This window comes from Petaurus breviceps, unplaced genomic scaffold (assembly GCF_028583685.1).
Source record: "Petaurus breviceps papuanus isolate PSGF00001 unplaced genomic scaffold, PetGlider_PUasm1.0 90865, whole genome shotgun sequence".
In the NCBI taxonomy this organism is placed as follows: Eukaryota; Metazoa; Chordata; class Mammalia; order Diprotodontia; family Petauridae; genus Petaurus; species Petaurus breviceps.
Window position 1 is genome coordinate 2,210,292 of NW_027187367.1, and position 15,030 is coordinate 2,225,321.

The 15,030-nt window shown below is 34.8% G+C and overlaps 1 protein-coding gene across 1 annotated transcript; it reads right to left on the reverse strand.

Annotated features, from left to right (window-relative positions):
• Nucleotides 1-7,749: 7,749 nt before the first annotated feature.
• On the reverse strand, nucleotides 7,750-8,808 carry LOC138150199 (olfactory receptor 2B11-like). The gene has a single exon (XM_069073642.1). The coding sequence runs from the start codon at nucleotides 8,806-8,808 to the stop codon at nucleotides 7,750-7,752; it is 1,059 nt and encodes a 352-aa protein (XP_068929743.1).
• Between the last annotated feature and the right edge of the window lie 6,222 nt (nucleotides 8,809-15,030).

Genomic DNA, 15,030 nt, shown 5'->3' on the forward strand with positions numbered 1-15,030 from the left:
CCAAAAAGAAAATTCCAAGGAATATTATAGCCCAATTCCAGAGTTCCTAGGTCAAGGGGAAAATATTACAAGCTGTCAGGAAGAAACAATTTGAGTATTGTGGAAACCCAATCAGGATAACACAAGATCTAGCAGCTTCTACATTAAGGGATCAAAGGACTTGGAATATTATATTACTGAGGTCACAGAGCTAGGATTAAAACCAAGAATCACCTACCCAGCAAAACTGAGTATGGTGCTTCAGGGGAAAATATGGTCACTCAATGAAATAGAGGACTTTCAAGAATTATTTTTTTTCTTTTCTTTTTTTTTAATTTTTCTTTTCTTTTATTAATTTGTTTGTTTCCTTTTAGTTTACAGAATTCAATTCCACAATTCCTTGAGTTTCACATTTTATCCCCCTCCTTCCCCTCCCCCCCACCATGGTGGCTTATAGTCAAGTATAGGATCTGTAAATACTTTCACATTATACATTAGTCAGGTTATAAGGATGGGTTGTACCAGAAGAATGAAAAATGGTAAAGAGGACATAAAACCAAATAAGAGAAGGAAAAAGATCAGGTATTTTGCTTCCACCTGGATATGAACTTAATTTTTTCTAGTTCTTTCTCTGGATGCACATATTTCTCTCCATCATGAGTCTTTTGGGATTGACTTATATCACTGCATTGCTGAGAAGAGTCAAGTCTATCAAAGTTGGTCATCACACATATGTTGTGTCTGTAATTGTGTACAAATTTCTCCTGGTTCTACTCTTCTCACTCAGCATCAGTTTGTATAAGGCTCTCCAGGTAAATATGAAGACTGTCTGCTCCTCGTTTCTTATAGCACAAGAGTATTCCACAACATGCATATACCACAACTTGTTCAGCCATCCCCCAATTGATGGGCACCCCCTTCATTTCCAATTCTTTGCTACCACAAGAAGAGCTGCTATAAACATTTTTGTACATATGGGTCTTTCTCTCATTTCTATGATCTCTTTGGGATATGACCCTAGGAGTGGTATTGCTGGATAAAAGGGTATGAAAGTATTTATAGCCCTTTGGGCATAATTCCAAATTGCTCTCCAGAAAAGCTGGATCAGTTCACAACTCCACCAGCAATGCATTAGTGTTCCAATTTGCCCACATCCTCTCCAGCATTTGTCATTTTCCTGTTTTGTCATCTTAGCCAATCTGACTGGTGAGATGTGGTACCTCAGAGTTGTTTGGATTTGCATTTCTCTAATCAATAGTGAATTAGAGCATTTCTTCATGTGCTTATAGATATCTTTAATTTCTTTCTCTGAAAACTGCCTGTGTTCAAAAGACCCTGAAAACTGACCATTTATCAATTGGAGAATGACTTGTATTCTTATAAATTTGACTCAATTCTCTGTATGTTTTAGAAATGAGTCCTTTGTCAGAGACATAGGTTGTAAAGATTCTTTCCCAATTTCCCACCTCCCTCTTAATCTTGGTTACATTGGCTTTGTTTGACTTTCAAGAATTCTTGATGAAAAAACAGAGATGAAGAGAAAATTTGACTTTCAAATACAAGAAGCAAAAGAAGCAGGAGAAGGTAAACAGGAAAAAGAAATCATAAGAAACTTATTACAGTTAAACTATTTACATTCCTACATGGAAAAACAATAATTTTATCTCATGAGGCTTTTCTAAATATGAGTACAGTTGAAGGGAATATATATATAAGCATACATACATATTTATGTATGTATAGGAGGGTATATGTGTGTATAAATATATATGTGAATGTGTGTATGTGTGTGTACATGTATTCATAGACAGAGGGCACAGGATGAGTTGAATATGAAAGGATGATAACTAAAAAATAAAATTAAGAGATGAGAGAGAAATACATTGGGAGAAGGAGCAAGGGAGAGATAGAATTATCTCATGAAAAAGAGGTGAGAGAAAACTGTTACAATGGAGGGGAAGAGCAGGAAGGTGAAAGGGAATGGGTCAACCTTACTCAGAATTTGAATTAAGGAGGGAATAATATACACACTTAATTGGGTATCTTACCCTAGAGGAAAGTGGGGGTGAAGGGGATAAGAGGGGGGGATGATAGAAAGGAGGGTAGATTGGGAGAGAGGATAGTTAGAAGCAAACACTTTTGAAAAGGGATAAGGTCAAAGTAGATAATGGAATAAGTGGGAGGTGGGATAAGATGGAAGGAAATATCGTTAGTCTTCCACAATATAACTACTATGGAAATATTTTGGGTAACTACACATGTACAACCTATATTGAATTGCTTGTTTTTCCAGTGGAGGTGGGTGAGGAGGGAAGAAAGGAAAGGACCTGGAAATCAAAGTTTTAAAAACAAATGTTAAAAAAAAAAACTTTTTTTACATGGAACTGGGAAATAAGATATACAGGAACTGGGATATAGAAATCCATCTTGCCCTATTAGAAAGCTTGGTGGGATGGGGGAGGATATAAGAGAGAACAGATTGGGGAAAGGGGTAATCAGTAGATTTACTATCTTGGGGTGGGAGTAGGAGAAAGATGGGGAGAAAATTTGTAACTCAAAATCTTGTGGAAATGAATGTTGAAAACTAAAAATTAATAAATAAATTTGAAAAAAAAATTTGAGTATAAAATGTGATAATAACAAAAATATTAATATTATATATCTTGGAAGGATACCTCAAGAAGAATGTCTTTGGGATATATCCTTGGACCAGAGCTACTTAGTAATTTCATCAATGACTTATATAAAAACATATACATACATAGACACACACATATACATAACATGTTATGAAATTTCTAAGTGACACAAAACTAAGAAGTATAGCTTATACACTGATGATAGAGTTAGGGATTTTTAAAAAAAAATCTTTGAAGGAAAGGACATTTGGCTATACCAATTCACTTGAAATTTAATAGGTATAAATACAAAGTCTTTTACTTGGGTTAAAAAAATCAACTTCACTAATATGAAATGAGTGGGCTTATAACTAAATAGCAGTTTGGGGATAAAAAGCATTTGAGGTTTTCATGGATTCTAAACTCAGTATGTGTTAACAATATAAAATACTAGTTTATAAAGCTAACTATGTCACACTGAGTCATAGTGAACTGGTAGATAGTCCCATTACCTTGGTCAGACAATAGCTGAATATATTCTGCTCTGGTTACCATATTTTAGGAAGTAGGTCAATAGGCTAGTTTTTTGCAGGAGAAAGTAATTAGAATGATGAAACTAGCAATTCCAAGTCATATAAGGATACATGAAGGAAATGTTGATATATAACTTGAAGAAAAGATTTATGGGAGACCAATTATAGTTACTCAAATATTTTCGGGGGAAAAAACCTATCACTTGGAAGAAGAAAAAATCCTTATTCTGTTTAACCCCCAAAACAAAATTACAAGCAAAGGATGAAGGTTTTAAGAGGTAAAATTAGATTCGATACTCAGGCAAAAAAACCCAAAACTTTACAATACAGTTATAGCTATTCTAAAATGAAATGGGCTTCCTTGAGGGGTACAGGTACCAGTTCATGGGAGGTCTTCAAGCAAAGATGGAACAACCTTTTGTAATATATGACACTGTGGCAATTACTTTTCAGACATGGGTCTGACCATTGATGTCTTTTCCAGCTTCAAAAATCTGTGAACTTCAAAAAGAATTATAAAGCACAATATGGCAAATGATTTTAATGCAAATTTTAAAATGTTATTTATATAACTAGACAACAGAATAGTCATTTAAAAATTTATTATTGTTCATTAAAGTATAATAGCTGTATTTTCATCTGTCTGTCCTATTATAAAAATTCTTAAAGGCAAGATTCTTGCAATTGCTTTCAAAAGTCAAGGAGTTCTTTGTTGTATCTGACTTAAGTTGACGTTAATCAGATAAACTTTTTTCATGCTCTTATCCTAAATGGAAAATGAAAACAGTTGTTCTTTTTTTTTCCTGTTCCTAATACAATGTATTTTATTGTACTAATCATTGCAATCAATGATATGGTTTTGATATCAAAGCCTTAAATGAGATCTAATGAATATGTTAACTAGAAACAAGTAAAAAAAAACCCTTTCTTCTAATAATAATCTCAGCAGAGTTGATGATGTGAATATAGAGTTAAAACTATTTCAAAAGGGATAGTAATGATAATAAAGTTTTTAGTACAATCATTTAGGTCCCTTAACACAGTTGCCTTCATTACTTAGTTGAAATTAGTTATTAGTTTCTACAGCACTGCAGCTTCCCAAGGAAATGAAATATCTAGAGGTTTGATTTGCTATAAATTCTACAATTTAATTTGCAATCTGTGATAATAAGTCCCCCTGGGTTAGTGACTTCATTGCATGAAACTTGGTTGAATGAATTGCTAATGAAGTATCTGGAGATGCCTCATAATAAGAAGAAAGACTCCAAGTCAGTTGTTTTAGTTGTTTTTTCCCCAGACCACCCTGTTTTACCCCCACCATGCACTTTCAGAACTTAAAGTCCCATGTTGTTCCCAACATTCCTACCTGCTAATGGTTCCCCCTGGAAACCTATTTCTTGTACAAAATATAATCATAAAGGCCCAAAGATGGAATTCTAAGTTAGAAAAAAAAGGTTATATCCAAATCTATATTCAGGTGCCCAAGAGAGACAGGTTTATTTATTTATTTTGACTTTATTTATTTATTTACAGTGACTTCCTCCTATATCTGTTTGTTTTGCATGTTTAAATATTTCCCTTGTCTTATATGATATATTCTACCACATCTTTTTAAGATTATATTTTAATATGATCCTTGAAGATTTGCCAGTTACTTTACATAAAATTAATTCATTTGTTCTTCACAAAAAGTTTGTGAGATTTTTATTGCTCACATTTCTCAGTTCTTTGGGTTGAAGAATTGGGGCAGCTAAGTGAGAAAACAGAGTACAGGACTTGGAGTCAGGAAGATCTGAATCCACATCCTGCCTCAGGCACTTGATAACTATATGAACTTGGCTATGCCTGTTCTCAACTTCAGTTTCCTCATCTATAAAATGAGATGATAGAGTGGAAAATATATTAAATTTAGAATCTGTAAACCTTATTTTTGAGTCTTTTATGTATCTATGATTTACTACCTCTTTGACCTTGAAGAATTCATTCTTCTCTGAACCTATTTCCTCATCTATAAAATGGGGATATTAATACCTACTATAATCTCCTCATCTGAGGAAAATGTATATGAATGTCTTTATTATCATAAAGCCAAATAAACATTTATTATTCATGTTGCTATTAAAATAGAACGGTTTTGAGAGGTGTGACAATGCAATCACTCCTCACCTTTCTCAACCATTCACATCTTAGTACAAATAACTTTCTCAGTTAATCCGTAACTGTCACCTAGTAAGACTAAAATAGCCTAAAGGTTTAGGAATCTTTGTTGGATCCCCTTCCCAACATAATATATAAATTCTTTTATATTCTGACTCCAGCCTACTTTTATGTGTTTATTGTGTATTATATACTGCTTCAGGAAACATATGTTCCAGTAAACTGATCTGCTTTCTGTTCTTGGTACTTCTTATTCTATTTCTTACTTCTGTTGTCCTTGAGATCCACATACATAATGATAGCATTTAAATAGCCCTTTAAGGTTTACAAAGAACTTTACAAATATGGTCTCATTTTATCCTCACAAAACTCTAGGAACTAGGCACTATATTAAGCCACTTTAACAGATGGGGAAACTGAGGCAAACAGAGGTTAAATGACTTTCCCAAGATCATTTGTATGAGACCCTATTTGAACTCAAGTTTTCCTGATTCCAGGTCCAGCATTTTATTTTATCCACTATGGCAACCAGTCTTCTTTACACAGAACTTCTTTCATAGCCTATAATTCTCGCTCAGTTTCATCTCTTCTGATCCCTGGTTTATTTCAAGGTTCAGTTTATGGGTCACATGAATTTTTTCCCAATTCCCCCATCTTAAGTTCTTCCTCTCTGTCTCTTCCTTTATGCTTCAGTGAGGCTGCTTTGTCTGCCATGTGAGTAGAATGTGAGTGCTTTGTACTCTGATAGTCTAGACATTTCCTAATTGATAGTCATTTATTTTTTCATTGTATTCAAAGCTGCTTTTGTGTTTTTTTCCTTTTTGTGTTTTTATATCTCCTGTGCTAAGGGAAGTGTCTGGCACATAATAGGTCCTTAATAAATGTTTAGTGATCAATTGATTTCTAGCTCATTACCACTTCAAAAAGTATTGCTATAAATATTTTGGTGAATATAGAATCTTTCTCTCTGTCCTGACATCCTTGGGAATATGCCTGGTAGTGAGATTACTTGGTCAAAAAATACACATAAATTAGTCACTGTCTTACTGTATTTCAGAATTGCTTTTCAATTGAACAGGTTTTTTTTTTTTTTTTGCCAACTTAAGAGTTCCATCAACAAGAACTGGTATTACCGGTCTTTTGCAACTCTTCATCCTTGTCAATTTATGGATGGTGAAATGGAACCTCAAAGATATTTTACGTTGCATTTCCCTTGTTAATAGAAATTAGAGAAAGTATTTCATATGATTATTAACATTTTGTAATTCTACATTTGAAAAATTGTTGTATTATTGGCTCCAACTTGTCTTGGTCTTCTATGTTTTTATTATTTCCTTTTCTGCCTTGAATATCAGATCCTCACTGGAGGTACTTCATGTAAAATTTTTTTTAGCTTTTAACAGCTTCCCTTATTCTTCTATCTACATTGATTCTATTAATGCAAAAGATTTTCAATTTCATTTAATGCAAATTTTCTTTCTTTATTGATAGTTTCTATTATACTTATTCAGCTAATAATAAGAATTCTCCTTTTAGCTTTATCTGTGAGAGATATCTGATCTGGTTATCTTCCAAATTGTTTTATGGTATAAACATTAATATTAATAGCCTATAATTTTTAAAAAATTTTTGATGTAATTTATCTTGTAATCTACAGATTTTCATTGCTCTTATATGCAAGTCAAAACTAAGCAAAAGAGGAATTTCTGGGTAAAGAATTCCAGATTTCAACTCTTTGTTTGGTAGGGGAAATTCTAATATATTTACTAGGTTTTCTTTCTGTTTACTGGGTGCCAGGTCTGGGCATAACCAAAATATGTTTCCCAGACATTCTCCTATCACCCTTATAAAACTTATTTGGGCTTATCTAAGATCTATATCAAGATGACTTTTGTTTATTACAATATCACATTTAAATCTGTCCATCTCTAGCACATCAAAAATGTCTTTCTTATCCACATAATTTCACTTTTTCTCCAAGGCAACTGTTTCCTATTAAGTTGAAATCTATCCAAATAGTTCATGTTTAATTTCTATTGTATTTCTTCTAATCATAGCTTTCAATATAGTTCTTAATTTAATATTTTTCTAAGAAATAAACTTTTATATGTGAACTTTTAAATGTGAAAAAATGGCTTCAGATATGATAGATTTGGTTGATTCACTCATCCAAGTACCTGTAATATGTACTATTATAGCTATTAAATTAGATACAAATTGTAGACAATACAAGGTATCTACCACTACTATCCAGAATCTGAGAACCCTAAGACATCTTAGGATAAAGGATAAGTTCAACATCTATATGACCATAGGAGATTGTGGGAGCAATAGACATCTTACAGTCATTGCATCTAGAGATTAAAGTAACTTCAGAGATAAACCAGTTTATCTTCATGACTTCATATGTGAGCAAAATGGGTCTAGAAAAATAAAGTTTCTTAACCAATATAAAACAGATATCAAGTAGGAGAGTTGATAGTTGAACCCAGGGCACCTGGCTTCAAATTCAGGGTTCTCCTTGCTACATGATTTTGAGAATAATTTAGACCTTGGTCTGAATTAACACTGAATATTAATCGTCTCTTGGACCAGAAGATTCTTCTCAATAGATTTTTCAGAGCCCCTTTAACATCCTTATTTCTCAGGGTGTAGATGAAGGGATTGAGTGTAGGGGTCAAAACACCATAGAAAAGAGCCATACATTTAGGCTGATCCCTAGTGATAGAAGAAGGAGGCTGGAGGTACATACAAATTGCAGGGCCATAGAATAATAAGACAACAATAAGATGGGAAGAACAGGTTCCAAAGGCTTTCTTCCTCCCCTCAGCAGATTGAATTTTCATAACAGCCTGTCCAATATACACATAAGAGGTAATAACCAAGGCCAAAGGTATAGCAAGGAAAAATACACAGACCACAGAAAGCCCAAGTTCGTTGGAACTCTTATCACCACAGGCAGCCTTGATCAGTACAGGAATCTCACACACTACATGGTCTAATTCATTGTGTCCACACATTGGCAACTGCAATGTCAATGTAGCCTCTGACACAGCATAGGTCAGGCCACTCAACACTACAATGGACACAAGTAAGATGCACATCTGATGGTTCATGATGAGGGTGTAGCGAAGGGGTTTGCAGATAGCCACATAGCGATCCAAAGACATGACAGCTAGGAGAAGACATTCTGAGGCCCCCATAAAATGGAAGAAGTAAAGTTGAGTGGCACATCCCATATAAGTGATTGTCTTCTTTGAACTTCCCAAGTTGAACAAAATCTGGGGAACAATGCTTGTGGTGTAACAGATGTCTAATAAAGAGAGATTAGAGAGGAAAAAATACATTGGGGTGTGGAGTTGGTTGTCCAGCCTACAAACCAGAATGATGGAGATGTTGCCCAGCAGAGCCAAGGGGTAGATGAACAGGAGAATGAGGAACAGAGGAAGCTCCAGCCATGCATGGTTGGAGAAACCTAATAAGATAAATACTTCTGGAAGACTGACATTTTTCCCTAACATGATCTTCAGTAGATTGCACCTGTGGGAATCAGCAGAAGCAGAATCAGATCAAAGCAATATCAGAATTTTTTTAAAAAGCGGTTTTATGGTCCAGATAGTTCTCAAATATGATTTAAAAATATATCTATAAGCGAAGCATAGTGGCCATCTAGACTCACTCATACCGAAAAAGAATCCTTACTGAAACATATTGATCAAGTGACTTGAACACTTTTAAGGATGGGGAACATATTGCTTCTTGAGGTAACCAGTATCATTTTAGTCATTCATCCCCTATCTCTTGCCAAGGTAATACAAATGCTTGTGTAAAATGAACATATTCCTATTCTGTTTCTTTCAAATGGTTTATTAACTTCTAGTTCACATCATTCATTTCCACAAGATTTTGAGTACAAATTTTCTCCCTGTTTTTCCCTTACCCACAACCCCAAAACAGTGATCCCAATAGATATCACCTCCTCCAATCTGCTCTCTCCCATATCTTCTCCCATACCACCCCCTCCAACTTTCCAGTAGGGCACAGTGGATCTCTATGCTCCAGTGCTTGTATATCTTATTTCCCATTTACATGTAAAATAATATTGATAATAGAATATATATTAAACATTTGATTTTAAAGCTTTGAATTCCAGATTCATTTCCTTCCTCCCTTGTCACCTACCCTAACTGGGAAGATAAGCAGTTCAATATAGGTTGTATATGTGTAGCTATGCAAAATATTTCCATAGTGGATATATTGTAAAAGACTGACTACATTTTCCTCCCTCCTATCCCACCTCCCACTTGTTCTATTCTCTACTTTGATCCTGTCCCTTTTCAAAACTGGGTGCTTCCAACTTCCCTTTCCCCCAACCTTCTCTCCCTTCCATCATCCCCCCTCTCATCCCCTTCCCCTCTACTCTCCTGCAGGGTGAGATACCATACATAATGTGAATGTAATTCTTTCCCTAAGCCAAAATCAATAAGAATAAGTTTGACCCATTCCCTTTTGCCTTCCTGTTCTTCCCCTCCATTGTAACCATTTTCCCTTACCTCTCCTATATGAGATAATTTACTCCAATAAGTCTCTCCCCATCTCCTCTCATTATATTCCTCTCTCACCTCTTAATTTCACATTTTAAGTATCATATCTACCCATTAAATTGGTCCTGTGCCCTCTATCTATGTATACCTGTACATATATATATACACACATTCACATATGTATTCATATGCCCATATACCCTCCTATATATATATGTATATATATATGTATATGTATGCATGTATACATTTCTATTTCCTTCAATTATTCTCACACTAAGAAAAGTTTAATAAGTTACAATTATCAATTTCCATGTAGGAATGTAAATAGTTCAACTTTGATAAGCTCCTTATGATTTCTTTTCTCTGCTTACCTTGTCATGCTTCTCTTGTTTCTTGTATCTGAATGTCAAAATTTCTATTAAATTCTGGTTTTTTCATCAAGAATGCTTGAAAGCCCTCTATTCCACTGAATGACCATATTTGCCCCCAAAACATGATACTTAGTTTTGCTGGGTAGGGGATTCTTGGTTTTAATTCTGGCTCTTTGACCTCTGGAATATCATATTCCAAGCCCTTCAATACGTCAATGTAGAAGCTGCAAGATCCTGTGTTAGCCTGATTGTGTTTCCACAATTTTCAAATTGTTTCTTCCTGGCTGCTTGTAATATTTTCTCCTTATTCTTGGAATTCCAGAACCTAACTATACTATTCCTAGATGTTTTCTTTTGGGGATGTTTTTCAGGAGGTGATTGTTGGATTCTTTCAACCTCTATTTTGCCCTCTAGTTCTAAAATATCAGGGCAATTTTCCTTGAGAATTTCTTGAAGGATGATATCTAGGTTCTTTTCTTTTGATCATGGCTTTCAGGTAGTCCAATAATTTTTAAATTATCTCTCTTGGATCTCTTTTCCAGGTCAGTGGTTTTCCCAATGAGATATTTCACATTGCCGTCTATTTTTTAATTTGTTTGGATCTGTTTAATAATACCTTAATTTCTCATAAAGTTACTGGCTTCCACTTGCTTCAATCTAATCCTGAAGGAATGATTCTCTTCAGTGAGCTTTTGAGATTCTTTTTCCATCTGGCAAATTTGGCTTTTTAAGGCATTCTTCTCTTCATTGCCTTTTTGAGCCTCTTTTGCCATTTGAGTTAGTCTATTTTTTAAGGTGTTATTTTCTTCAGTCAGGTTGTTGACTCTCATTTCATAATTTTCTTCCATAGTTCTCATTTCTCTTCCCAATTTTTCCCTCCACTTCTTTTATTTGGTTTTTGAAATCCTTTTTAAGCTCCTCTGTGACCTGTAACCAGCTTGTATTTTTCTTGGAAGCTTTTTTTTGCAGGAGTTCTGACTTCACTGCTTCCTCCTGTTCCATGCTTTGATCCTTTTTGTCCTCAAAATAGGAGTCTAATGTTGCATTCCTCTGTTTGCTTTGCTTTCCTCTTTTACTCACATTGCCACTCAATTACTTGAGTTTTGGGCTTTTTGCCAAAGTAGGACTGCTACCAAACAGGGGAGCTTTGTACCAAATGCTGGAGTTTTCTCAGCTGCTGAAGGTATTAGTTAGGTACCCTCTCTGAAGTTCCCACATGCCCTGGCAAGCTGGTCACACACCCCAGGACCTCCACCCTAGACCGCAATACAGATCCAAGTAGGGATTCTAAGCAAGAGCGATTACTCCTCAGACTGGTTGCTTGGTCCCCCTACAGTTTGCAGGCCAGGAGCTACATCTGCCACATGGCAGTGGCTGCATGGCCACACCACCTCAGTGGCTTTTCACTCCAGGGGATAAAGGCCGATGCACTCCCAAGGTATCGGATCCCAAATTCCACGCTGCACTGACTTCTCACTTTGTCCTTAGAATCTATATGTAGATATATCTGGAAACCATCTCAGCTGCTGGTGATCTGAAGTCCCTCCATCTGGCAGCTGTTCAGGCCCACCCTGGGGCTACTTTGGTGGGGCTGGGGTCGGCTCCCAGAGCTCTGCATTGGCTGCTTCTTGCTGGCCTGCCAGTCTGTCCTCAGTGGGAAGTTAGCTTCTCTGTGTCATTTCATGGATTCTGTAGCTCCAAAGTTTGTTCAGAGTCACTGTTTTCATGAATTGGTTGTGGTGGGAGCCAGAGGCCAGTGGAGGTACTGTTTCTACTCTGCCATCTTCACATGTTCCTATTCTTAATCCACAATATTGTTACTTTTGTTATAAAAGATTAAATGAAAGTCTTCATAGAGACCTTTTCCAACTGCCCACTTCTCCATTAAACTAGAGAAGAGTACTCTCAAATACCCTTTAAAGAGAATGATCAGAAGGAATTTTTTTAAGGATGAACTCTTTACATTCTGATGGATATAGAGAAAGAAGAGTGGTCTTAGAATCCTGATGTAACAAGAGGTCTTAGAGATAGATAATTGAGACAGAAGTGAATGAAAATTAAAAAATGAAAAAAAGAAAAGAGAAAGAAAAAAAGAAAAAATGTAGATAGTGGATACATTAAGGAAAAGTAGGAGAAAAGATAGGGAATTTAAGAACCATAAATAGGTTCTGCATGGAAAACTATATGGAAAGAGTGAGGGGAACAGGCATCATTTGAATTTCACTTTCATCTAAACTGGTCAAAAGATAGAACACACACACACACAAATGTGCCACAGAAATAAATTCAACTCAACGAAGATATAGATTGAAACAGAAAGAGAGGGAAGCTAAATTCAGGAAGAAATTAATCATAAGCAAAATAAATAATGAGGGGGGATGTTAAAAATGGTTAAAGAGAGATAAAAGTATTTTGAAATAAATACAGAAAAAGGAATACAGATAAGAAAAAAAGAATAACAGAACAGAATAGATAAATAAGCACATAACTATTATAACTTTAAAATGTAGATGGAATTAACTCAATAAAAAGAAGATGTTAGCAAAATAAATTAGAAAACAAAATCCAATGATATGTTGTTTAAAAGAAACACATTTTGAGGGTGGCTAAGTGGCGCAGTGAATAGAGCACTGGCCCTGGAGTCAGAAGTACTTGAGTTCAAATCTGGCCTCAGACACTTAACACACACACACACACACACACACACACACACACACAAACTAGCTATGTGACCTTGCTCAAGTCACTTAACCCCAATTGCCTTCCAAAAGGGAAAAAAAAGAGAAACACATTTGGAACAAAAACTAACATAGAGGCAAAAGCAGAAGTTAGAGCAAAATCCATTATGTCTTAGTGAAAAACAAACAACAACAACAACTAAAAACATTGCTATCAATTATGCTTCCAGAGAAGGGAACAGCAAAATATAGACTTTATTCAAAAGAGATTAAATTATTTTTAAAAGAGATAAACAGGGAATCTCTATTGCACTAAAAGACAACATGGATGATGGATTGATTTCAATACTTAACATAGATGAACTCAATGCTTTATCTTCTCAGGAAAATCAAATTAATTATAAGAAGAAATAAAGACTAAAGTTTTAACTATTGGGTATTTTAATTTTCTACTAGCATCATTAGATAAATCAAGGCAAAAATACACAAAAGATAAGTACCAGAATAATATTTTAGAAAAAATTAGATATGGTAGAACTTTGGTAATCATTAAATGGAAACAGCAAGAAATACAGATATAGATACACAGATATGTATGCATTTCTCAGCTGTTTGTTGCACCCTTAACATTAATCACGTTTTAGGATATAAAACCTCATAAGCTAATGGAGAAAGCCAGAAGCATTATGAGCAGAATTTATGAATCAGTAAATTTACCACTTACCAGGTTATTATAGTAAAATTATATTAAATAAAATACTACCGAGAGAAAGCATTAAAATTAACTGGAGACTAAATAACTTACTTTTAAAGAATTTTGATATCAAAGAAAGTAATTGAAATAATACTGTGTTTCCCCGATAATAAGACACTGTCATTAATTTTTTTGGACAGAAAAACACCAGAGGGCTTATTTTCAGGGGAGGGCTTATTTTAATGAACATTGACAGCAATTTTAATAAACAGGTAAATGTGAACAAAAAAAATGTACCTTTATTCAATTAGCAAATCACTGGGGAAGAACAGGATGACGCGCTCACTGCTGCAGCTCTGATTGGATGCAGCTCAGAGCACAGCATGTGTTTCACCAGGGGGGGGGGGACAGTGCATACAGAGGGTACCATAATGTAGCGTGTAGCACAGGGGATCACCTTCACTACAGTAGCAATCTCAATAGGGCTTATTTTCAGGAGAGGGCTTATTTTAGAGGAATCTTACACAGTAAGGGGAGGGCTTATTTTCAGGATAGGTCTTATTATCAGGGAAACACGGTAGATATGTTCATTAAGAATAATGACAATCAGACAGCATTCCAAATTTTAGAGATGTAACCAAAGAAAGCTTAAAAAGGTCTGATATCTCCCACTGCATCTGGGATCAGCTCCTGTTATCCTGATCCATATCTTGCCAATGGTACTGTACCAGAGGGTTCTGGAGGAGAAAGTGAGGTTGGTGACTGCACAATCTTCCCTCACTTAAATCTAATTCACTTGCAAGTCATGTGATCACTTTCCTGAGATCATGGTCCTTTTTCGGGATGAAGGACAAACAACACGAAAAAAATGTGCATCTTTAAATGCTTTTATTAGCAAAAAAAAAAAAAAAAGATAAAGCAGATCAATTAAATAAATATTTACAAAAAAGTGAGATATCTAGATTGACAGAACAAGAAATAAAATGTTTAAATAACCTAACTTCAAAGGAAAAAATTGAATGAGCTACAAATGAAATCCCAATCAAGGAAGAAGGAAACTTCTGAGACCAGATGGATTCTTTCAAATGAATTCTTTCAAACATCCAAAGCAAAATAAATTTCAATACTGAAAAAAATGTTTTGAAAAATATCAAAAAAAGATATCCTATCAAATTCCTTCAATTATGCAGGGATGACCTTGATATACCAAGGAATATAGGGAAAATCAAAAAAGAGAAAGAAAACTATATAAAAAAGATTCTACACTATGATCCGGTTAAATTTATAGCAGAAATAGTTTAATAACAGGAAAACAACTCAAGTAACCTTATTAATTATAGAAATAATGTGATTATATCAATAGAGGCAGAGAAATAGTTAGACAAAATACAATATCCATTTCTTTTAAAAGGTTAATAAAGTGAAGGAATAAATGTAATTGTCCTTAAAATGA

Coding starts and splice junctions, on each gene's coding strand:
- LOC138150199 (XM_069073642.1), bottom strand. CDS start 8,808: ATGTTAGGGAAAAATGTCAGTCTTCCAGAAGTATTTATCTTATTAGGT.